Genomic DNA, 27,050 nt, shown 5'->3' with positions numbered 1-27,050 from the left:
ACAGACTCTTCTGAAACAAATAAATCCAAACTTCCATGCTTGCTGAAACAACGTGGCTTCTGAATGTTTCTTCTCTCTGCCTGTTACATCTCCCTACAGAACTAAAGCCTGAGGATGAGCCAACTTCTTCATCAAGTCCCCATTACTAACAACAGAGTTCTAAGAGCCATCTTCAATCTTTTCTACATAAACTGGTATTAACACAAACTGGAAATATAATTTAGCCTTCAACTTTATTAGGGATATGCATAAACTCCCTAGAATTAACATATCCTCTTATTCCCTACTACTATTATCAACCATTTTCCCTTCATACTGTCCGCATGCACTTACTTCTGACACACCTTTCCACACTTATCTGTATTGGATTTTACCTCCCTTTTAATTTAAAAGCACTCCAGATTGATTCACGTTTTCAATGTTTGTGTTCTTTATGTGAAATTTTGCCTGTGGCAAAACAAACTTTATACGCACTGTTAATTCCATCACCTACACAACAGAAACAGTGCAAGGAAACAGGATTCAGAATATCTTATTAGATTCCCTCACTGAATTTATTCCTACTCACCAAAGCACACAGTTAAGTGACCACCCCTTGACTCCTTGCCAGATGCTCACAGCACATCTCAGCCGCTTACTAAAACTGTTCAGTAATTCTTCCCCAACAAAGAGTGACATGAAATCTATTCAAGTGTTTTATCTTCTAGCCCTGATTCTCACCTCTTTATCCCGTGAGCTTTCATTCACATTTGAGGATTAAGAAGCCACAGACTTCTGCAGGCTGAATCAAATAGCAGCAAATTCATTTCAAGGTGCCTGTGAACCATTAATCCCCCTGTAATCACTGGCAAAATTCAACTGTCTGTGGGAAAGACATTTGTGTTCTCGTGTCTCGAGCACCCTCCTCAAATGAAAGCTGCACACTTTCACTGTCAGAAGACCTGTTAATTTTGCTTGTTGAACTCAATTTATGCCTGATCTTTATGCATAAGCAAAGCACTTGATGGACTTCTTTCCAAGCAAGACTAACATCAAAAAAGAAAAAGAAGAAAATGAAGAAATTCCCTCTTTCCTCAGAGCAAGGCACTGTGTATTATAGTGAAACCAGGTGCATGTCATCTAGAGTATGATTCCCACCTAAATTAACCAGAATAAGATGGATTCCTTTCCACTGGAGAAGGATTGATAAACAACCTACTCCTCCTCAACAGCGAAGATACAAAAGAAGACTGCGAAGGAATATTGCTATTTCAATATACTAGAGACAAAAGAAAAGGCGCTGCTCCCACCTGGTGGCAAAAAACTGTACAGAAACACCCCATGTCTACAAAGCTAAAGCTGCAGCAACCCAGACAAGCCTACAGCTTTGGTAAGAAGTTCTACTGTAACAGTTGCCACAAAACAGTTTTAAGACTCATTGCCACCTGACAGCTTAAGTTTCTGAAAGCATGAAGTACGCTGCATGCACAGGTTCTTACAAACCACCACCTGTATGTACAAACACTTTGCCACAGTCAACTGTGTTTGTGACGCCCAAGTGAAAGAGACACAGAATTAGCTTTACTCTCAATAGACAGTTGTAGGCTGTGAAACCATTGAGCGAGCAAGTGGATGAGAGGCAGGTACACGCTGCAGGTTGCTCTGAAATCTCCACATCAGCTTCCAGTTATAGCAGAAGAATGAGCTTTGTCTTGATGTCGCCACACGTGAGCTGCTGCTGTGCTTATAAATTAACTTCTGGTATAAATCAGTGGGATTTCACACAATGTTTTCCACCACTTGGACTATTTCACGATTTAAAAATAATTATTTTTGTGTAGTGACACAAAATATAACTAACAGGCTATTTTTCTTCATGTAGTTTCAGTTGGAAAGCAATCACATTCATGTTCTGGTACTGCTCATTACAACCACAGACAATACCAACATATCACATTATATCACATCATCTTTCTGAATGTACCCTTTGGACAGTTTCTTACGATCACCCTTTTGAACAGGCAATGAATAGCACTGTTAATCTGAATAAAATAACATACTTTCAAATGGTTAAAGATCATTCTTCAGTATTTGCAAGACGTACCATTCCAGCAGTACGTCAATAAATCCAATTACTGTCTGCTGAATTGGAACTTTTGAAGCAGAACCTGTTTATCCATCACATTTATGCTACTGTAAGTGATCAGGAATTTCATCTACTTTGGTATAAATACATTAACACTCTTTGCTGCAAGGCATTATACACAATCGTAAGTACTGGATGAGACACAAGCTTTTCTATCAGGCCCTCCCTGTTACAGTATCACATGGCTGAATACAACTAGTCCATTATTTTTAGGAATCACAGATCATTTAAGCACATTGTTTGAAAAGCAGCAGTATTTTTCCTGCACCTGGCTCAAATGATAACATCTTGCAATATTTACTCAGGTAAGCAGCTTAAATTACCCCTTCCGTACCTGTGTCCTAACATTCACCCTTAGAACATTAGGAAAGGAGCCTTCTCTATCAATACTGCACACTCCTGTTTACAAGCAAAGTTAATAACACTCTTCTAACTGTAATATCCACTCATGTGTAATAACTATACCTGCAATCTTTATGGCTACAGGATCTTCTGAAACTGGAACAGGTCCCTCTTTGACTTCAACCTGTTTTTCAGGGACAAGAGTAGATGTGGCAGGAGGGGTATACTTAGTCTCAACATACACCACAGATGTGGAAGCAGAGGGCTTGGAATTGTGAAAAAGACTAGCCCACGATTTCGCAGGCTGATTAACAGGGATTGATCCTGCAACCGTAGCTGTTGCCTCAGTAGTAGGTGAAGCTTCCTCAGGCTTAGCTTGGTCTGAGTCAGTGCTTTCCACAGTGTGCAATTCTACCCCATTGGCAGCTGTGTCCTCACCAGAGGATTCAAGTGTTTGTCCATTAGTAACGCCAAGACTTTCAGTAGTATCAGTACCAGCATAAGGCTGTACAACAGCTGTCCTTAAAGGGCTATCTCTGCCAGTCTCTGAGGGGATGCAAAACTGTTCAGAATTAGTAACCCTGCATACCTCAGGCTGCCCTGCAGTCCTGGTATTGTCTAGTGCGCTAGAAACAGAATCATCAGAAACAGCTTCATGAACGAAGTCCACAGAATTGTCCGGGCTGTTGCAAGTCCTTGGTGTGGCCAGAGAAGGGATTTCCCCTGTCAGTTCTGTATCCTCCGGGCCGACACTGTTAAGTCCCGATGAATTTGCATGGCCATTTACAAGAGCTTCTGTGGGGGCCATGCCATCACTGACATCTTCCAAATAACTGTAGTATCCAGGGGGTCTTTTTTTCTTCTTTTTACGCTCCCTCTGTCCAAGGCCTCCAGACAAGCCGTCATTTTCAGCATTAGAACCACTATCGAGAGTGAGGGTAGGGTCAGAGAACTGGCAGTCGACTGAGTTGTAGTTTGTTTCACCAAGGCTGACATCAGGGGTTTTCTGAGCAGGTGCACAACTGAGAATGAATTCTGGAGCCTGAGGATTCAGAGTGCTTGAAATACTGTAGTCGGTGTTATTTAGTACAGAAGACTCCGTCTCAATAACTTCATTAACACCAAATTCAATTCTCTGATACTCCTCCCCTGCAGAAAAAAAAGTAAAGCTGAGTTACTAAATGACATCAAGCAAAAAAACATGAAAAAAATATATATATTATATATATTTTCCTGCAACTCAGAAAACAAGCGACCCTCCCTCAAACAACCACCATTCTTACTCTTTGTATCAAGCCTAAAGACTGTTTCTAAAACATCATTTTCCTGAAACCCATGGAGCCTTTTTTAAGCTGAGTCTGCAATTTTCAAAGCTGCTGCACTGTTTGTGCAAGGAGCACCTGTTAAACTGGCCCACTAAGAGCAACTGAAACCCAATGACGTTAGCAATATTCTGAATTAAATTAATTACTGAGCAAGTGCATACAAATTATGGTGCAATATTTAACCCCGTGCTTCTTCCTAAGCCAGCTTATTCCACAGAAAATTAGAAAGCACAAGCCTTTAAAAATCTATCTCACACTTTTCCACGGCATGTAAAGATTTTTACAACAACCACTAAGTGAATAATATTTTCAATTGCATGGAAACAATGTGATTGCAGCTTTTGGAACTCTCTGCTCATCGATAGCTTAGCAAGTTTTATAACAGCCAAATCTATGACTATGTACAGCGTGATGCATTTCTCATCTTGAAATCAGTCTAATGGAACAGATAAACCCCAATCTAAGCCCGCATTCAAATCATACTACAATCAGTGCTGAAAAATTGGTGGGTTATGTTTTATAAATTCAACCTGACATCATTAAAGAAATGAGACAAATACTCATAGGAAGCTGCAATATCACTATATATTACCAGCTGCAAAGCATTGCAACTTCATGGAACTTAGTTTTATAATGCATGTGCTGCAACTATTGACCATCTTGGATGTAACTACTTCCACGAAGAGATGAAACTAATGAACGTTTGGCATCTCAGAAGCATTAAAGGTGAATCCACGTCATAGTGCTTACTGGTCATTTAGTTTAGCAGGTCTTTCTATGATACAGATGTCACTGTTTCAAGGATAGTTTTACATCCTGTGTTCCCTCAAAAGATGGGGAGCTAAAAAGCACACCTCAAACATCTAAGACTTATCTAAGACTGTTATCTGTTATCTTCCTATGAAAGGACAGAGTCTGGAGAATATTTTGTTCCAAATCCTTTCAATTGCAACCTACAGAAGCCAGCTGGGAAAAACACTAACTGAAAATAATGATGATGAAATGTACAGGTTTATATAATATCAAATGAAGCGTAACACATATTCAGTGTGTGCTGAGGTCTGATACATGCAATAACAAAATACTACAAATTATCAAGCAAAAAAAAAAATCAAGTAATAATATATCATATTTTACACCATGAATACCTCACACCATTTCCAAATATAATTTCATGCCAATATAAAAACAAGTAAATACAGATGTTAACTGCTTTTCCCTCAATGCTTTATTATTTATTATTATTATCTAAATGTGAAGTAAACACATCTGATGTCTCAATCTTGCTGCCAGTTAGACTGAAGGAAACATGAAGAGAGGAAAAAAGTCTCCCAATAATAATTTGACTTCCCTAAACAGTGCTAACAAGAGCCTGAACTTCAGACCTTCTTAGCCCTCCCCACACACCTGGGTGAATGCATTTTCCAACACCATGCCTGTCAAGTCACCTTTCACCAACTAATTCTGCAATCGCTGCCTGACGCCACGCAGAAGAGAGGGCTTAATTCTTTCTAGAATCAGCAGCCCAGAGGCAGGGAGGTGGAGAGATGACATCCAACTAAGAGGGAAGGGACGTCACCTCACTCTGCACTAACCGGCTCACCAGGGCTACGCACAGGCTGACTCACCAGGACACAGGGCTCACAACCAGTCACTGTTCTGCTTGCAAATGCAGCGCATGGGTTTTAAGAGACACCAATCCAAACCGTAGCTATTGCTGATTAGTTCATCTGCTTCTGTAGTTACTTGTTAGTTCACACACAAACCAAGAGCTGGTTCTCTACCACTGGTGACGTGTGATATTGTCAACCACAGTAAGAAGGAATGACTGTGCACATTTCAGATTCCTACCAATTGCAAACACTCTGGACATCTGTTTCTTCTTCAAAATCTCAGTTTAAAAAAAAAATAACTATAATTGCATTAAAACAAAGATAGGGGTTTCCTTTTATGAGTTAAGTCTACCACAGCCAAAAGTGAGAGGTCTCAGGTGCACCCTCCTCAACAGCTCCTCCTGTAAGCTTCCAATACATGTGCTGCCCAAAGCTAACCTGGCAAAAAATAGTCCAAGAGAGTATTTTCTTCTGTTCTGGTGGACTAATCAGCTTACCATGGACTAGACAATCACAAGAGCCAACCCAGGGCAAGAAGAAAGCAGAAAACAGAACACTGCAACAGCAGGTTAATTTAGCTGAAGGCACAACATGACTCCATTGGACAAAATCTAACCAAGAGCCTAAGTGATATTCTGGCATTAAATACAAATTAGGAGATCGCAAGCAAGGAATTGAACTTCACACCTTGCAGCAGAAATTAAATGATAAGCAGCAGCATCTACTCTATAGTTAGTCTATGGGCTGCCCAGCAGGAGCTCATTTGCCATAAGATCATATAAAGCTCCTCCGAAAAACAAGAGGTAATTTTTTTCCTATTTGTTTTCATTTTCCACTTGGCTTCTGGGCAAGTTTGTTTCAATCTAGTTCACAGTACAATTGGTGAACGGCCTGAAACAGATGCATCTGTCAGGAACAACATGACAGCATACTGAAACAAGCAGCAACAAACGCTCCCAGGACAAAGTCTATGTACAATAACCAAAGCTGTGAACATTTAGTACTAATTAGTCTGAATATTAGAGCTTCAGCTGTGATTTGATTATTCCTGGTAAGTATTAACAAGTCTTCTAATTATGTAATAAAATTAAATACTCAGAGTAGAAAAAATTAGGCTACAAGGTGACAATGTGGTCAGTACGTGTCATCTCAATTTAATTACAAATACTCTGCATAAGCACAGCATTCCATTTTAGTTTCCACAGTTCCTTATGCAGCCACCACAGCGATAATACGCATGCACAGTACAGTGCAAGCCTGTTAAAGACACTTGTCAGGCAAAACCTAATTCGCTGTCATTACCTAATCTCAGGGTAGGGAGGGATTCTCTCACGATCTAGGAATGATCTGAAAAACATTTGTACAAACCAACTTTCTGTACAGCTTGTTAACATCAAAATCTACATCTTAAAGAACACAGCTTAAATCCGTAGTTAGACAAAGCAGCGTATGACTGGGCACCCATCACCAGTAACAGTTTGTACCACCATACAGCCCTTTAAATGAACTTCTCAAACTCCTACTTAAAATTACTTGGGATCCTAAAACTAGTCTTACACTACACATAAAAGCCGCCTGATTTTCAATAGTGCTGTTAACCCGCTTTCATGCAAGGCCTCTCATCCCTTTTATAACTACCTTATTTACTTTTAAATGCAAGGCCAAAGTTGCTAAACATAATAACTCAAGAGTTTGTAAACACGTGTATTTGGACCTTCACAAGTACTTCTGAGAAACAGCCAGTCAAATATCTGGATTAACTAGAAGAGGGTCTAGATGACATTTGTATCATTCTCATATCTGTCTGGGTTTAACTCAGCTTTCTTTCTCTTCCCTAAGGTTCACAATAGAAACTCCACTAGATTCTCCTGTACAAGTTCACCAGCAAGCTAAAGTCCTTCATACATCTACAGTTACATTCTACACTATTTGAGCAGGATGTCAAGATTGTGTGGCAGCACGACTGAGAAGTATGTCCATGCTGATCAGCTGATGTTTAATACAACATCTTCAAATAGTACAATGCAACGTATGGGCTTTAAAAAGCAACATGACGATATACCTGCTGAGTTCTAAAGAAAAAATTTAAAGAGAGCCCGTAGTAGTTGTAGGGAAAGTTCCAAAACTAAGTTTTCCTGAGTGGATGTTGAATTCCCACCATGATGAAACACTTACCTGTGGACTTTATGCCGCATGAGACTGTTTCATTATAAGGGGGAAGCTGTATTAAAAAACAAAAAGGAAATGAAATAAATTCTGATTAATAACAATTTCATTTGAAACATCTGAATACTTTAAGAATAACCCCACTGTTAAGGTCTAATTTTCTGAGAGTGTCTTGAACTCATGGTTCTATATTTATCAAATCCCGTACTGTAGCTTCAAGTGTCCTTGCAGATTACCACCACCACTGAAAGATAAAGATTATCTTGGTTACACATCATAGGCTCATCAACTTCTCAACCACTTCACCTCGCAGTATCAAGATCCTCCTTCATCAGCAAACTCATCACGATTTTAAAAACAAGAAACAAATCTTCTTTACAAGTAAAAGCTGAAGCAAAGATAGACCATATTACCTGAGAAAGGATATAAACAGAGCTTTATGCAGAAGATATTCTCACCTAAACCTTTTGACTCTCAACCTGGTTCAGCTACTAGCTGAAACACTTCAAGAGCAACATTCTACGTAATGCTGAAGTAATTACATTTAAAACAAGTTTTTCTGATGATCGATCTAAGCAGGAAATAATCCCAGCACACAGAAACCATCTGGACTGTAAATACTGGTATCATTTTATGGACTCAAAGATTGACAGAACCTTTTCTATCGTATAATCTGAGATGGGAATTTTCTAAAGCCTCCATGGCCTCCCCCTAGATTTCCCCAGCAGCTGAATACCTCTTCTCTTGTGCCTGCCATGAACTGGTTGCCAATGCTACGTAGCAGCCCCACAGCTGCCTCAAGAAGAGCTGAACTCTTTCTCCAGTGGGACACATCAGCCAGTTTGATGGGGCTATAATACTGATATAACAGCAAAACAAGTTTCAAAAGCATCCTGTGAAGTCTTCAATGCCATAGAAGTGAAAATCCTTACATTCTACCTATTTAAAGCACTGTGGACAACAGTGTGTCAGTGGTAGCTAGAAAATACTTCTACAGTAAAGTTATTAAGCACATACATTGTATAATCAACAGTTTACAATGAAACTTGTAATTCATTCCTTTTTTCTGATTCCAACAGCTTACCAAAATAGCAAGTGAAAAAAAAGACTTAAATACAACAGCCCATTTGCTGGGAACTATATACATCTGGTTATTCACCACCATGTGTACAGAAGAGATTTCTAAGTTTCATGCAACTGGGTCATCTGAATAAACTCAGCCAACTGATATCTGATAAAACATATGTTCAAAAAGTCACTTTAGAAGAGAATTTTAGACAACTTTCAGCTTTAATTAGTCTCTTCCCTCTGACAATAGTAAGTAAGGGACTTGAGAAGGACACCAGCACCAATAAGTGCTGGGACTCCCAGGGCTGGCACTGTCTCCAAACAGAATGTATGTCAAACACCACTTCAGTTTCATAATCTATCTCTTCTTTTCCATCATCCAGATAATTAAAACATTGAACTGAACCAGATCAAGGACAAATTTAAGGAACATCATTCATCAGTTTTGGTTTTTGACAGCTAACCAGCACTCCTGAGACAGGTATTTGAAGCAGTCCTGCTTCATTTGATACTGAAGATTCATGCTTCCTTAACATACTTTGTCAGAGCTTTAAGGAAGCCAAGATCCGACGTTTTCTTGTTAGGATACCTGCTATAGGACACAAAGATCACACTGCTGTTACTGTATTTAGTGGTGGGGAAACAGTAACGAAAACCAGAAGCAACATTTTACCTGAAGATCTATTATACACCTCTTTCCACCTCCCAGAGAAGACACAAAACTAGCCCTAAAGGCAAGTAGAAGATATACTTCAATTTCTGACCCATCACCCACAGCCTCTAAGCACTTTTATTGCTGCTACAGGTGTACTACATTAGTAACACATCCTCATTTCTCAGACCTCATGCACAGCCCTTTTCTTTTTGTAGAGCAGGTTCGATAATCAGTTTCATTTGAAAATACTTTAAAAAAAACACACAAAAAAGAGCTTCAAAAGGCTCAAAAGAATTAGAATTTCACCTTACAACTAAGAACACTGCTGAAAGTTATCTACATCCACCTCTTTAGAAACAGGAAAGAAAAAGGCAGTCAAATGAAGGTAATGGGGATGAATAACTCATTTTCCACATCTTATCACTATAATATCAGCCATTACAGCTCTGAAAGTTGACAGGAAGAAGGCAGAACAATCCACTTCTTATTTCTAAAAGTTGACTTAACATCCAGATACATGAAAAGACGACTCCTGTTCAATATCTTCAGTTTGTAAGTTAGCAAGCTAAGAGAATGATAATTGTATAGTTCTACTTTAAATATGTGCCAAGTGTGCAGCTTTAAGATNCCTGTTCAATATCTTCAGTTTGTAAGTTAGCAAGCTAAGAGAATGATAATTGTATAGTTCTACTTTAAATATGTGCCAAGTGTGCAGCTTTAAGAAAAAGTAGATCTTACCTCAACAGAGCAACGTGGAGTCACAAAGAACTGATTAAACTCATCAGGGCTGAACTCTCCAAAAATATACTAGAAATAAAAAAGAAAGACAGGCTTTTGTTAGGGAAGGACTTACGTTCTGTGCAATTCATATATTCATAGTGAAGTGCCTTGTATTTTAGGATACTGGCAAATAGGATGGTCATGTGTTGAAGGCCAGAAACTTACCTGTTGGCATCCCAGCCCTCACTCTCCCTAAGTCTTTAGCAAACTACTTCAGCCACCAAAACTCTACACAACACATTTTACTTCAGACAAGAGAGGTATACACAGCATGACATCCAGTACAACCCATGATCAATTCTAAACCATGAGACATTGGAGTTGTGTCAGCTCATATATGCCCCAAACCCCATCAGTTCTACCTTCTAGGAAGAGCACAGATAGCTACACTTCACTTCCATGAGCAATACAGTGCATACAAACACTGAACCGAACTGAGAAACGGCGTGTCTTACACTGGCATTTAATAATTAACATTTAAATGAAGTTAGGATATGAAAAATTATTACTGAGAGAAGTTTAGATGAAAAAGTCACATTGAGATGAGATAGGATCTTGCATTCTTGTGTATTACCATGGATACAAAATACATATGGCTATGTGAAAATACTCCCAAAATTACAAGATTATAACAGTGAAAAGCTAAACTTCATTACTCCAACGCCTTCACAAAATTTCGTTTTAAGACAAAAATTAAGCTCACTTCTGAATAAATTAAAGTTTAGCACTTAAATGCATTTTCAGAATGATACACAGGTATCAGCTTGCAGAGCACGCAATCAATGATGTCAACAGCAACTCACAAGGTAGAGCAGGAATAATGCTTAGAGGAGGGTTTGGTCTTCCATGAACACCGGATTGGGAACAATGCTCTGTCATGACATCAGAGTTGTGAAAGTTTCCTATTGTAACGTTGCCCCTAGACCTACATTTAAAGATAGATAATCCCCAAGAAGCTTAATTCAGAGTTAAATCTGATCTACCTTCCAACTACCCTGCAGCCTACGCACGAGCTTTCTGCTCCAGCTCCCAATCCTCTCTCTTTCCAGCTGCATGTATTTTGCATTGCATTTCTCCTGCTGCTCCACAGATTATCTACCTTTAAAGAATAACCATCAACTCGGCATTAAGAGCACTCAAGGATCCTTTAAATAACTCGAAAGCCTGGTGAGCTCCATTTCTGCCACAAATGAAGAACAGTGTGAAAATACTCTCAAATTATGAATTTCAACTATCTTCCTCTTATAGCTAATATTAGAAAAGCAGATGGAAAACGACCATCTCTCCTGCAGGGGGCTGAAGAGGAGGAGACTTTGTGAAACTCTTGGGAGAAACAAAACCACCTCTACCACCTTTCCATTTTAGCACCACTGCTTCCAGACCTCTGCCTAGAATGGAAAAGCAAAGCAGGAAACCTGGGGGGTACTGATGGATCTGCCCCATGTTGCAGTTCACAACTGTAACCACATTGAATTGATGAGCCCACTGAAGCTGGCAGGGATTACATCCTTCTCTATTAAGTAAATGGCTCCCGAAGTTCTTTGGACAAACACCTCTTTTATAGCAACATTCCCAGGATTTTTTAAATTGTCATTCGAAACACTAATAAAACAGACAATAAAACTGAAATGCCTTTTTAAGTTCATCCCTATAATTTGATTACAACAGCTTGAAATACATCCGCATTCCAGCAGACTTTATGCAGTTTTGAACAAAGAGTTCTAACAATGACATCACCTTTAAATCCTCAATAACTGCATCTGTTTGTACCACGTTACCCCCTGCCTGGAATGCAATCTCTGCTGCTGTTCCAGTGCAGCCACATGAACCCTCTCCAGAGGAATACACATTACACAGCATTTGTCCTAGAAAAGTGGGTAGAAATAGCACTGCTCATGCATCACCATCTTGGCATCACCTGTGCAACGAGAAAGCTAGGAAAATGAAGTGTCAACTCCTGCTTTCAAGCGGCATTAAAGTAGCTTTCATCTGATAACCAACAGCTTCAGATCTTGCAGTCTATTTAGTTTCAATTGCAAATGCTCCCACTTCAACTGCTTCTCCACAAGAGCAAAAAAATAAATAATAGAGCTTTTACTTGCTGGTGGCAAGAAATAATTCAATGCTATCTAAGGAGAAGGCATAACAAGTAAGAACTAGTTCACATATACATAAACTATTTAATTATTTCACTTGTACCATAAGCTGTACAATGTTGCTCACGGAGATGGCTTTAATACTAAGTTTGCTTCGAGGAAGTCCTCAGCATAAGCTGGAGCAGAGGAAGGAACTGACCCCTACAGACAGTGGTGGCAACAGAAAGTTGTGTGTATGAACACACCTGGGTGTTAACAGTAGACAAAATGCACATAAATGTTTTTAACAGCTGAAAACCCAATGAAATGCAAGCAAACTCAACCCAGCTTTAAAACCTTTATCACTAGCCTGGAGCTTGGAACTAGAACATGAACAAATGCAGGCAGTGCCTAGAGAAAGATCCGAGCTAGGTAAATGTAGGTCAGCACAGACCATGAGTCAGTGCAACTCTGCCTTCCTACCATTTAAGCAATCATAGGCTTAATAAAATAAATAAATAAGAATTCCAACACTGCATGACTGCGCCCTCCCTTTTTTGCCTGTTAGGATCTCTTAGATGTTATTACAGAACTCCCACAGCTGGAGAAAGCATGGCATTTTTCACACATCTCTGACTAGCATGAACACAAGCTGACCAGTTTATTATTAAGACTCTATTTCAAGTATTCACAACAGCAGAGCAGGCTGTGCCCTTCCATTACTACTAGCTTTCATTAACGATGTAACATTTTAAGTAAGAGCAATGCATTGATCAGTAATCATCAAAGTATCTGCCAAAACTCCAACATCTTACACCAAAACTAACTCCGTTAATGTACTCTCCTCTTTCTCTTACCAAAAATAAGGTACTTAGTGGAGCTCTTCCATTTCAAACAAACAGCAGCTGCCACAAGGAGTAACGAGCTCGAAGAAGCTGGTTTACTGTAGCACAACAAGCACTGAAGAGTGAAGCTGGAACATGAAGTTGTTCTAGAACACAGCCAGCCTAACTACTATTTTGTTCTAAGTGAGACAGTCAAAACAACCTCTTACTAATTTTATCTAATGCTTCCCAGCAGAAATATCTCAGTGTTAGCCCTTATTCTCCTCTGCCAGACTGTAATCATTAGGGTTGTAACCTTTGTGTGAAATACCTACAGCAGAACCAAGCTCTGAGAACGCAGTAAAATTGGAAAAACATCTGGAGAATGATGTTGCAGCCACATTAAATAGCAAATTGTCTTTAAGCAGCTCACACAAGCCCACCCAATTCCAGGCATACAATATACATTGGTACTGCCCTGAAATTTACAAAAACTTTATTCAGGATGCAACTGAGATCTTGGAAGGATGATTTCCAACAAGCTTCTTTCCTCTTGTGGAAAAACAAGCAGCATATGTGCTCTCCTTCCTACCAGCTTAAGTTTGTAGCATGGAGGAAACAGCACATTCCAAGCCACGCAAGGCAGGATGCCTGTGGCTACCAGAACAAAGGCAGGCTACCCTGGAAGGGCTGTTAGCCAGGTCAGCCAGTGTCAAAGGTGCTTGATAGCATCCAAGCAGCAGAAAGTTCTTCTGTGCTTATGGTACATGCACTTACCTCACAGGCATCTCTCATCCTTCAAACCTGTGATTTAAGATAAGAACAAACAAGAAAAAAAAGCAACCAAACACTTGATAGCTCTAAACTCGGGCAAGGTTGTCAGGGTTACTAAAGGATTTTAAAAGGAGGTAGAGATACGGGAGGAAAATCTCCAAGAAAGCCCCGAATTTGAAGAAATTAAACATGTTTGAATATAAGCACGTTTTAGAGTGGTTTAAGGAGATTACATTTGCCTTGATGAGGCCAAGGAGGAGGAAACAAGCGTTAAATGGATCACAGGATCAGAAGTCAACAGTAGGGACAGCACAGAAGAAAATGGAAAGAACTCATCCCTGTCTGTCAGACCACTCTCCTCTCCAAATGCTGAACTATCGCCCAAAACTCTGCAGCTACACCAGTCAGAAGTGGCTGTAACCCAAGCACAGCAGCCTGCATCTCAGCTCACGCTCCTTTCTCTTGTGAACTACTCTATGAACTCAAACAGCTGATGCCCTCTACAAAGCAGTTATAGATGCTAACCTTGCAGCCGCTGCCTATGGGACTCCAGTGGCACGCTATTATTTAAGGTAAGGAAATTGCACTAAAAGGTTACGCTTCTCAAATAGAAAACTTAAATGCAAGGCTGCGTAAAAATGAAGACAGCTTGTATCTTGAGTCCCATTCATTTGTGTGTGTTCTGCTCATTTCTACTGTTCACATCTTCTCAAAGGAATAATACTTCATAGTATCGATACAGACACATCCCAAGGGATGTTTTTACACCAGGCACTGCTCTTCCAATTTGTCAAGCAAGCTGAAGAACACACTGGGAAATAAAAGAAATGTGAGAAAAGAATAGATAGCTTCTTCATAACCATAGTGGTGGCAAACTACCATCCAACCTTAACAGCAGCAGAGCTGAACAAGTCACTCACACAACACTTTTCACATGCAATTACTCAAGGTAGGATTTAAGGTGGCTAAGATTAGGTGAGGTAAAAATTAGCTGGCTGGTAACCTGACCAGGAACACAGATTAGCAGCTCAGAAGGCAACTGAGCCCACCCAGCAGGGCTGCTAGGACTCCTCTGAAGGCCTGACATTGCATTCAGTGATGCAGGCTGTGATGCCGACTGCTCACAACTGTGGTTGTGTGAAACTTCATCTGGGAAGTTTAATATGAACCTGCACATCATGCGAAGTCCTATCAAAAGCAAACTGGCCACCAAAAATAAAAGACATTAAGACAATGCAGAAGCTAATGATAATTTGAGCCTACATAGGGGTAACTACCTGACAAGGCACCATGCATTTAACAGTGGCAGTAAGAGAAAGCACTGCCTGGCCATCAAAACCAAGTACCATCTGCTGTACTGTATTTCTCCATAGGAAGAGCTTTAGCTCTCCTCTTCCTCTTGCCATAATCCCAACCCAACCTTTCCTCCTGTGCCAGCCCTAGCACACAGTGAGATGATCCTATTCAGCCAGAGAAAGCCATCCAGGCTGCTTCTTCATGCTGGAGGTGGGGATCAGAGGTGAGATGCCCATACAAAGCAAAAGATCCAAGAGGCTGGGAGCAAGGAGGGAGACTTTGCCCTCTGCAGCTGCAAACTGTAAAAAACAGGTTATAACCTCACAGAGAAACAGCTGAAAATGAAACAGTCATCTGGAGGGAAAAAAAAGATTGGTAAATGACACAAGGGGTTTACTGAAGTAAAGCATGCCTAACCACATTAAAAACATAACCTCCCCAATATTTTTAAGCTCTCTAATTGCTTAAGTTTGACAGTAATTGAGCAGAGGTCCTTACTTGGTTGTCTCTCTGCAGGAGCTCAGGTCCCTTCCATCAGCTCATCAGATGACAAATGTGCTGCTGGCAGATAGAAACTGAAGACACTACCTATTGTTTTGCTTCTCAGTACACATGCAGCCATCCATCTCCTCTCCCGTGCTGACATGTGAGAGGTGGCAGGCAGAAACCTGAGAGAGCACAGCACCGCCCATGGCAGCGACTTCTTGCTATTCTGCAGGGGTACCGAAGTTAAAAGGAAAACTGGGACACAGTGAGTGTGCCACCTCCTCCAGGGACAGTTTAACTGCTTAAGTACTTCCAGCACAATTTTATGTACAAGACGGTTGTTAAAACGAATTCACGGACTGATATAATGCTACAACTAAACCCCAGATGGTAAGGATGCATGTTGAAACCCAACCCTCACACTTCAACCTGCACACTGTGCATTTATCAGGCTTTCTGCTTCCCAACAGCACCAATTTAGGCAGCATTGGAAAGAATGCACTAACGTGAGTGTATGTTGACTTCCCTGGTCTCAAATGCAGTAAAAAAGAATGCTTAGAAACCATAAAAGCATTCAGTAAATACAGTCAGGCACTCACACTATTGTCTGAATGGGCTGTTTTGTAAATACAGACAGAAAATACAAACCAAGTTTCCAATTACTGGTCTGCCATTATCAAACATTGCAATTTGGCTTCTCAGTGAGCAGATCAGTGTGTTGGTTCCTTATACTCGAAGGCAGCCTCCAAAGATAACATAAGAAGCTTTTGTGCGCTAATCACAGGCATTTTTTAAGGGCCGCCATAAAATGAATTTGAAACGCAAACAGTAATAAAAAAAAATTGGCACACAAAGCAAAGTGCTATAAAACACCTCAGCTCTCAGCTAAGCATGAAGATTTTGTGCTACAGAACTCAGAATTCAGGCTAACTGAAGTCATATTACCATGAGAACCCAGCATACAGCTACCAGCTGCTTAGGGCAGCAATGGGATCTCCCAGCCCAGCACAGCCTCCATGCACAGTACCAGCCATTACCAGCAGCAGCACAAAGCAAACTAAAACCATCGTGCACAGCTGCCCTCATCATTCCTGGAGTCACTGCTGATGAAAAGTCGGAGAGATCTCTATTTTAAGGACGCAATTACAGCAAATAATGGCCTTTATATGACAGTCATTAGCTCTAAGTGTAATACACACCCATTACCCTCATCCTCTCTGTTTAAGACAGCATTGAAACACCAGCTCTGCCCTTTGCAGTCCTTCTGACACACAGCAAGAGTGACCACCTCAATCCAGCATAGCGCTGGGACACGGGGAAAACTCAAAAGCCTGAGAAAGCAACTTGTCAACATGGGCAAACCCAAGAGCTTAATTTCTGCTCTGAAAGCTGGTAAATCCTCCTTCACTCTTCTAAAGATTCTGCTGCGCCAACATTCCTTGCCAGTTGCAAATGCAGGATGATAACTTTACGTATCTCAATATTAAAGCACATTAACAGCGCCATCAGGTTTACACTTTCTTCTTGTTTCGTTTTCATTATCTGCAATTCACACAAGTTTAACCTGTGAAGGGAACACAGCCTGCAATCACAGCTCATAGACAAGAAAACGAATATGAAGAGTTGCCTAAAATAAGTCATTGTTGACTTTGTTCTTTCATAACCATTAACTACAGAGTTCCACAGAACCTTCCAAACAGTGGCAGCTTTAGTTTTGTATCCTGAAGGCAGCAAAGGAACAGCAAGTAAAGCTATCCATGTTTTATGGACAGCTACAGCACCGCTTCTTTCTTTAGGAACAACCAGCTATTATTAGAGACCATATGATTCAATGGGTAGACCGAGGTTGACTGAACTCAAGCGAAATAGATTGTTCTTACAATTCAGCCGTTAACTTGTGCTGACCATGACTTTCAGCCTCTCTGCTCTATCTCCCCTCTCCTTTTATCACACCATGATCCAAAAATATTAAGTTTTGCTGCCATTAAGCCATGCAATATTTTCTATTTGCCTCTTCACCCATCCCAATTCCTACAGCAAGAAACAAGGAGATGGTCAGTATCTCATCCCCACCTCCCCTCCACCAGCACTTTCCCTATTCCACTCTGTGAAGAGTTGGCACTGAATTCATTTCCTCCTTTAAAACAAATGTGATCCTGACCAACCAGGGGAGAGGATCCCATGCTTGGCACCACAGCACTGAGCTCTGCCTTAGCACAGAGGTCAGTGCGACTGAAGGGCTCACTCAGTGCCATGTGACAGCGGGGATCCACTCCGCATCTCAGGGCTCTTTGCTGCTAATATCAGCTGGTTTTAAGCCAACCTTAAACACGTGTGTTTTTGCAACAGTCTAAAGAGCAAACTATATAGAGGTCCCCACTGTGATAGCTATGTGCACACGGCAAAGCTACTAAGCACCCACCATGCTGCTGACATTACCCTGACACTGTAAGATCACCATAGGGAAAACGTTGCTACACTACCTACGAAGGAATCCCAGCACCAAGAAGACAAAACATTTTCATGACAAAAGCCTCTGCCTCTTTGCATGAAGGATATACGATTTCTGGGGTTTAAATTACACTTCTAAGTCTGCCAGCCAGCAAATCTGAAGGGGAGAAGTGATGCAGGCAGCCTGTGAATCACTGCAGCAGGATCTGAATGTGCAATACAACATGCCTGCTGCACTGAGGGAATGCAGCTCTTGTAAATATCAGTTTATGCCATGCTAACTTTCGTGACCAGTCTGTAAACTTAAGGATGCTTTTCTTCACTCTGTGTCAACCTTTGTTATGCTCTTCCATAAGGTATACACTGTCAGTGAGTCTCATACAATCACTTGGTCAGCACTGCTGTGATTTAAGCCACCTCCTGCCCAGCTATAGGTGAAAGAACCTGACCTCGAGATGTGTGCTGAGGATTAATAGATCACAGAATCATAGAATGGCCTGGCTTGACAAGGACCACAATGATCATCCAGTTCCAACCCCCTGCTGTGTGCAGAGTCACCAACCAGCAGCCCAGGCTGCCCAGAGCCACATCCAGCCTGGCCTTGAATGCCTGCAGGGATGGGGCATCCACAGCCTCCTTGGGCAACCTGTGAACAGTGCGTCACCACCCTCTGGGTACTTCCTCCTAACATCCAACCTAAAGTTCCCCATCTCAGTTTCAAACCATTCCCCCTTGCCAATCACTGTCCACCCTCACCAACAGCCGTTCCCCCTCCTGTTTATACACTCCCTTCAAGTACTGGTAGACTGCAATGAGGTCTCCCCAGAGCTTTCTCTTTTCCAAGCTAAACAAGCCCAATTCCCTCAATCTTCCTTCACATGAGAGGCGCTCCAGCCTTCTGGCCATCTTAGCAGCCCTCCTCTGAGTTCATTCCAAGAGCTCTGCATCTTTCTTATACTGAGAACCCCAGATCTTATGCTGTCAAACAAGGAGAAAAAGTTCTTAAACGTATTTAAAACATCAAGACCATCTGCGATTACATTAGAGAGTCAAATACAGAATGAGGAGGACTAACGTACTACAAAGTTTTACTGTGAGGGACCTAATGAACGTATCACCATAAGCACTGATCTGGCAAAATCCTTTAAAAGCATATAGGAAATAATGCTTAAAAGGCAGAGTTAAACCTATAAATTATAATGTCATAAATCAAAGTTTATAAACCCAATTTTAAGTTACTAACCTCTTCACTATGGAGTGTTTGTGCAAACATACGTCCACACATACACGTTTTTCCACCACGAAGCACAACTCTTTGTTCCATAATCCCGAGTTGTGTGTTTAATGATCACACATAAACCACCTCCATGGAAAACCGCAGTTCCAGCATGTTTAATTCTTTTCAAATGAACATCTACATTGCTGAAAAGGCATTAGGGTGACAAATGACTATAATCCAGTGGCCCAAGGCCAGCAAGTTCTATGACAACAGCTTCGCCTGTTTTGTACTACGCAGCACGTTGTGCATATAGCACTAAGCAGCAATCGATGTACTTTACCTATAAGCAAAACCCCACTTAACTTCACAGCTATTTTAACAGCTACACAAATGGAGGAAGCAGAGTGTCTGCACAACTGCCAAAAAAAAAATTTATTTATTAATAAGCAAGTAGTAGGTTCTATTCTAGAACGTCTCACTATCAGTGCTAAGAATGTATAGGAGTGATTCACAAAAAGCGTGGATTTCTTTCTATTATTTGCATGCTGCCACACACTTCCAAATTTAAGCTGTATGTCAGGTTTCCCAGAGTTCCTTTTTTAAGCCAAGCAGCCCACACTCACACACTGTGCCGCGGGGATTCACCATTCACATTTCAGATAGACAGATGATACCTCCTGGCTACCTATCTCAGCTCTGCCTGCAGCCTGAGCTCTGCACAGCATGGAAGTCCAGGATGGTTCCATCAGCACCAGCTCTGGCAGCAGGACCTTCCCAACCAGTGCTGTGTCATGGATGAGGGACTCCTAGAACAGAAAAAAGGACCCACCCATCCAGCTTCATCATCATCAGTCCTTCAGAACACCCAAACTCAGGCAATGAAGGCAATGTCCCTCCTTCATCATGCTGTGTTTCAAGTGCTCCCACCCAAACCACAGCTTGCCATCCATTTTAGGAACATGACCAGGATCCATACTGCACTCTCATCCAACGTATCTTTCTGCTTGCAAGGCCACGCGGTGCTAGACACATCTGCACAGATAAAAGGACAACACAAGGAACTCCTCCAGCTACAGAACAGCCTTTTTTTATTGTTGTTTTGGAGATGCTGATTTCCCAATCAACACACTCACAGACTCCCAGCCATACACTGCAGAGATGATACGTGCTTCAGACTTTTTCACCCCACAGCTCTGTGTGAAGACCTGGACACACTCAGGAGACCAGGTTCTAGTTATTCTGGTTATTGCCAGGTTTGGGGTGAGCATGTGAGCTCACAAGCTTGTTTGGCTCCTCCTGAACACAAGCCCTACTGGTTTTTACTGGTGCTGGTTCTGGGGTATTTCAAATGGCATTGAGTTAATCTGACACCACCCGAACGGTGACAGAGCAAAACAAGCATAAATGATTCATTCTGCTACCGTATCCTTTCTGCTTACCTTGTTTTCACAAGATTTGCAAATGAAGTGTCTGCATTAATGCGCTCTATCAACACGATAGGAGAGTGGTTAAAACAACTCTTCGGTTATTACTTATCCAAACAGGGAAACAGTTCGGTTTCTCTCTTACATGTCCTTGATGAGAAATGGTTTCCACTACGCTCAGTGTTACCAGCTCACCCCATGCAGAACCTGTAGTGATACAACTGGTTTGCGTCTCGCTTGCCTCCAGAATTTTTGAATACGCTCTGAATACGCCCAGAAAACCAACAGCAACACTGAAATATCTCATTAAATGATGATGAAATAATGGCGTGGAATACAGAGGTACGAGAGACCAGCACTATCTGAACTGTGTTACCTCACACTGATGTGCCTGCAGACAAGCTGGCTGTCCACGTTTAATCCCTGTATTGAAAATATACTATACGGTCATGCTCCATGAATCATCTGCCAGAACGTGCAAAGCAACCAACAGAGTGTTCCTGCACACTGTTACATGAACCCAGCCATTGGCAGAAACCCTACAGTGCATCTTAACTATTTAGAGAGACTTTTCACTCATGTGGCAAAGCAAATGTCTCAACTATGGTGTGCTCCATATAGAAAAACATAGGAAAACTGGCCCAGAACACTGTATTGTGACACAAACATAGCAACTAAACTATAGAATCACAGAATGGCCTGGGTTGAATAGGACTACAACGATCATCCATTTCCAACCCCCTGCTGTGTGCAGGGTCACCAACCAGCAGCCCAGGCTGCCCAGAGCCACATCCAGCCTGGCCTTGAATGCCTGCAGGGATGGGGCATCCACAACCTCATTGGGCAACATGTTCCAGTGCATCACCACCCTCTGTGTGAAAAGACTGTGTGGTCTTGTGCTTAGAATATATCATATCAGCAAAACTACTCTGCTTTTTTCTACTGATCTTCAATACTACTATCATAAAATAAAAAGGAAACGTGTAAACTTGCTAAACTTATCTTTAGATTCTCCATACCAAAGCCCAGTATGTTACTACCTTCCTTCAGCAGAATAGCAGTGTATTGCTCTAGCATAGATATCCATTTGAACCTGTCTTAAATAAGCTGTTTAAATCAGAGGGGGAAAAAAGTGACACAAAATATTAACTGTAAGATAACTGAGAGATTCACATCCCAAATTACTTCTAAACTGCAACAACAAGACCAAAATCTCTCTCTTCTTACCTAAAAACTGCTTCAATTTTAAATAGAATGCACACAGCAAGTCGCTACTAAAGATGAACGGACCATCTACCTTTAATTATGGCTTTGCAGTGCTTCGCTCTAAACCAAATCAGCTCAGCCCTTCTCTTTCATTTCAAGGTACAGCAACTTAATTAAGTACAGACATAAAAATTTCCTTTATTCTTCTAAATTGAGAAAAACTGCAGCAAAAACGTCAGTCTTATCGAAGCGATTCAGGCACTGCTGAGAGGGAGAGAAGGCAGCGAGCAAAGAGCCTCTGCTTGGGACATTCCATCTTTTTAATATACGCTGCATTCTAATTATCATTAATTAGGGCAGGCGAGGTACAGAACTGTGCTTCCTCCAGGTTGAAAGAAAAGCTAAAGGACAGCAAATGGTGCAATCCAACTCCAGATACACCGCTGCCCTGGGAACAAACACCAGACCCAGGTCCTGCTCCTTTGCTCAAGCATAACAGAAGCTGGACCAGAACTACCAGGACACTTTAAACCAATTACAAACTTCTCTATAGATGAAAAATCAGTCAGTGCTGCTAACACACAACTCCACTATGTGTGTATTGCGGTCACCCTGTGTTAAAGCACACAATACAAGATGATGCATCAATCTGTTTCAATCTCTCCGATTCCAAGGAAGAATTCCCCCAACCAGAGAAGCACGTGGTTTAACAGCAGCATTCATTTGAAACGCCAAGTTCTTTAAACTTTACCATTTGCTACAACCAAACCGGCTGCGGGTTCAGCACAAGCGCATCGCAGCGCCTCTGGTTGTGGAGAGAAGGGAAAAAAAAGGACAAAAAAAACGCGTTATAAAGGCAATAGGAAACGCAGCCGGTCGCTTTGTGCCATGCTGACCGCACACCTCGGGCCTGGCCGAGTGCAGCACCGCTGGGTGGGGGGAGGGAACAGGGAGGCCCCGGGGTAACCCCATAACCCCACCCCCGCTGCAGCCCTTTGCACCCCAAAGCGCTGCGTGTTTGGCCGGGGGGAGGTGGGGGGAGGGGGGAAGGATTAGTTTACAAATCTCCTTATAATGGGAAGGGAATAGAATCGCTTCCACGCTGCCATGCTTCCTTTCCCCATACCGAAAAATACGGAGCCTCCCCCCCCCTTCCCATCGTGGTCGAGATGGGGATCGACACCGACTCTATCCCGCCCATGGTTCCTCCGGGCCGCCTCCCGCTCCCCGCCCCGCTCCTTCCCCCCCCTCCCTGGGGCCGCTGTGTGGGGCAGGGGAAGCTCCGGATCCCGGCCTGCAGCACAGCCCCCCCCCCGCCTCACCCATGAGATTCAATGAAGCTGCACAATCACCCTGGGCCTACTCCAGGCCACCACGCTCCCCCCCCCCCCCCCCCCCCCTCGGCGAGCCTCACCGCGAGGCCTAGCCGCCTTACAGAGCCACCTAGGAGGCCTTGAAGCTCGTAGAGATAGTAATAAAAAGCCAGCCGGTACCTGTGCGCCGTTCACGGCCATGACGGCCCGATTCCGTAGGGAGTTCGGTGTCTCCCGTGCTCCTCACGCTGCTGCCCCCGCCGCCGCCATCTTGTCTCTCACACGCACCAACCGGGCGGGCAGGCGGAGCGCAATGCGCATGCGCACAGCTCCGGAGGGGAGGGGCGGGGAAGGGGGAGGTGCGGTTTGTGCGCATGCGTGTTGGGCGGGCGGGGGGGGGGTGGGTGCTGAGGAAGGGGTGCGGGAGGCGGGAAGATGAGCGGGGTGTTGTGAGGGGGTAGGAGGGGATGGAGCTCTGCCTTCAGCCCTATGGCATCGCTTCAGGGTAGCGATAAACGATAAATGCAGTTAGTAAAGCAGCTTGTTGTGCCCCCGAGGAGTTAATTCTCATGGGGTTCACGTCACATCCCGTTTGGCGTCGGCCCTGAGGTGTGAGGGCAAAAAGCTGCATCCCCTGTTACCACAGGGAACCAGGGCATGAAGTGTGGAAAATAAAGCGAGTGAACCGAGTGACTCAGCTCATGGCGTGATTTTGATAAGGCTGAGTCATCAATCAACCCCCCCAGGCCAGAATCTGTCCAATTTATCACTAATTTACTCCACATTTATTAATTTTTTTAACCCCGGAGTCCTGTGAAAGTCCGCTGAGGTGTAAACAAAAAGCTTAAGGTGGCTGGAAGCTGAAGGGGGTGACTTGGTGCTTGAGAAATACAGAAGAAACATCAACCTCCTCTTTACCCAATAAAGACATTTGTGTCTCATTTTGTGGAGCACTAAGTGTGTCAGGAATGGGAAGGAACCACAGTAAATGATTTTCTATATCGGTTTCTATCCTTTTTTTCTCTTGACAACGCCCTGGTACCGCTCCCTTTCTTTTGTTTCTAGCAAGTGTTGCTCTTCTGTCCTAAGGCGGAGAACCAGCAGTGAAAATGGCTGTTTAATATTAAAAGGGAGACAAACATACAAGGTTTTTGCATGCAGCATTTCAAACATCTGCATCCCCCCCTTTCCCCTCCCCAAGTCTAATTTACAAGGTAAATAATGGAGTGAAAATCTTGGAGGAGCTCATCTGGTTGAAGGCAAAATTCCCTTCTGCCCACAATGGTGCCTGAGGAAACTGATGGGTTTTGCTACGAGCAAAAGAGCCTCCCACCTGGAAACGGCTTATTTCATACACCACTACTGCTAAAAGCCATTGCTGACAGTGAACACTGACATGTGGGCAGAAAGGATGTCACTGCCTGTCAGTTCGGTAGCACCTAAAACACCCTCAGTTTTATCTTAATAGAGGTTCGGGGTGAAGTTTTAAACAGAAAATCAGCTTGCCCAAGGTCAGTATCCAGAGATGACATTGGTGTGGTCTGTGAAGTGGCAGCTGTGACAGTCCTTCCCCAGAATAAGGTCCACAGAGACCTCAATGAACTTTGCCAGAGGTAAATCCGGCTGTTTTCACAGTGGTCATGGGGGCACAAAAGTAATTACATGATATAGTGCTTCGTGAAGAAGGAACAGAAGTCTCTGCCAAACCAGCTCCTTTTTGCTGCTAATGGTGATAATAAAACATTCTGACAGCCCTGATAAAGCTCTTCTTCTGTTGTAGAACTTGCCCAAGTCCTTGTTGTCAGAGCTCTTCTTTTGGACAGCAGTTTGTGCACTGGATGGTGTTGTACAGGGCAGTGGCTCCTGAGGCTTTTCCCAAAGCATCACACTTGAGAATATCACAAGTACTGAAACGTGCCAGCTGAATGATTATGAGATTTGAACTTCCCATGACCTAAATTGAAAAAAAAACACACTAACAAAATGTTGCTTCCGAAATCCATATTTCTAAACTTCTGGAAATACTGCTACAGACGCATTTCATTTGTTAATGGAAGGAACTTAAGCATTAACTGGTTCAATTTAGCCTGAAACAACTTTCAAGCCTGGGCAGGTCTTTGATAGATCATGTGGATGGTTGACTCAATGTATTTGTGTTTCAGTTACCTGTGCAGACCCTTTGGCTGCATTGTGTCTTATCCAGCCTTGTCTTAAATACAAGCTTTCTGCCCTCTCATGTAGAAATCCACTTCATGGCTGCAGTCTCTAAAGAACCCGTGCTTCTCTGTCTTACCTTCCTTTCACATTCTGTTACTTGTCACTGAGCTCATCAAAATAAGAACCAAGATACCTTTACCCCAAAGCTATATGGAGTTCCAGGAAAAGCCCATGAGATGCTAAAGAAGTGTATTTAGCAACCACAAACCTAACATTGGACTGTGTCTCCCTCATCAGGAGTGGAGTTGCTAGAAAGGACAAGGAAACTATATGGAGCAGGAGGTGGTGTATGTACAAACCTGAACTGCACAGAGCATCATCACCTGGACAAGGTGTGTGTCTGCCCTGACTATGAAGACAACCCAAAGCTGTAAGTTCATGAAGCCATAACTGGCTTCTCAGTATTACATCTATAGGAACTGAATTGTTACAAGAAACAAACAAGAAGTAAGATTTGTCTTGCTATTTTTTCCCCTATAGAAAACATCTGAGTGATGAGTTAAGACAAATTAGCAAGCTAAGAATCACAATTAGAATCTACAAAGTTGGGTTTTTATTCCGTAAGGCAGATCATTTCTGTGAAAGGAAAGTGTTACATTCTTTCTCTGCATTCTCTAAACGTGAGACCCTTTTTGCTACCACTCAATAATACTGAATCCCAAACAGCAGGTAAAATACACCAGAACTTGGGGGAAAAAAAAAAGCAGTCTGATCTCTTACAGAGAAAAGACACATTTTTCTCAGCCTGAAAACAGAAATATTTCATGCTTCTCTCTCAAGCTTTCAAAACAACTGCATCTCACACCGTGGTGTAATTTTTCCTCAGGGGATCCCAAGAGATTTTTGTTATCTAACGTTAACATTGTTATCTAACAGGCAGCAGCTCCCTGACACGCTGATGCCAAGATACATGCATGGTATAAGTGTGGGAAGAGAGAAACGGAAGGTTTTGGCAGCTGTTTTGTGTCAGGTAAAATGAGCTTTCATCAGAATTTGGCAGTGGGAGCCTTCTTTAAAATGAGGTAAAGCAGCAGTTTGATCCCCCAGAGCAGGAAGAAAACTCTGCTTCCTGACAAGAAACGCTGTACAAAGCTTATGGGTGAAGGCTGGAAGGCTGGGGAGTGTTCAGGTGCTGGAGCCAGGCTGATCCTGTAAGAGCAGTAGGACACTAACTGTGCTCTGCCCATCCTACATATGCACAGAGGGCTGCTTGGACTATGGGAATCAAAGCAGACGTTCATTCATACGTATCCTCCATTTAATTTCACTTACAGCGACAACAGGTAGGATACACTAGTGACATCCAATAGTATCAGGGACATCACGTCCTCATCTATAGCTTTTATTCATTTTGAAAACAGGATCAATGGATCAAGGGAAAGTAAAGCTTACTTTGATGAGAGCCGAGGTTATATTCTGCCGATGCAATTATGTTTCATGTTATGAAGTCATAAACATGGTGACCTACTCCCCAATAAACGCTACCTTTGAAACAACTAATTTCTGACTGCCTGGTTTGGAGTGTGATGCAGAATAGGTGGATTGGCCAAGCAATCTACATTCCTACATCCAACTGCTATATTCAGCTCCTGCCTACTGAAATGTCTCCATCATCATCAATGCCACTTAAAATAATTACTCAAATATTTATATATTTACTTGTTTCCAGTAAGGAAAACAACAGTTAAATC

General features: G+C 42.3%; 1 protein-coding gene across 1 annotated transcript in view; it reads right to left on the bottom strand.

The window, feature by feature from the left end:
- USP10 (ubiquitin specific peptidase 10) overlaps positions 1-23,462 on the bottom strand; it is a 38,761-nt gene extending 15,299 nt beyond the window's left edge. Inside the window, exons 1-4 of the mRNA XM_015874099.1 lie at positions 23,323-23,462; positions 10,033-10,101; positions 7,581-7,626; positions 2,591-3,616 (exon numbers count right to left, since the gene is read on the bottom strand). Coding sequence (XP_015729585.1) covers positions 2,591-3,616; positions 7,581-7,626; positions 10,033-10,101; positions 23,323-23,343 — 1,162 coding nt within the window. The 5' untranslated portion in view covers positions 23,344-23,462. The remainder of the gene's footprint in view (positions 1-2,590; positions 3,617-7,580; positions 7,627-10,032; positions 10,102-23,322) is intronic.
- Positions 23,463-27,050: the final 3,588 nt, after the last annotated feature.

Source organism: Coturnix japonica, chromosome 11, assembly GCF_001577835.2.
Source record: "Coturnix japonica isolate 7356 chromosome 11, Coturnix japonica 2.1, whole genome shotgun sequence".
Classification (NCBI taxonomy): domain Eukaryota; kingdom Metazoa; phylum Chordata; class Aves; order Galliformes; family Phasianidae; genus Coturnix; species Coturnix japonica.
The sequence above is the reverse complement of the archived record's forward strand: the minus strand, read 5'-3'. Positions and strand labels throughout refer to the sequence as shown.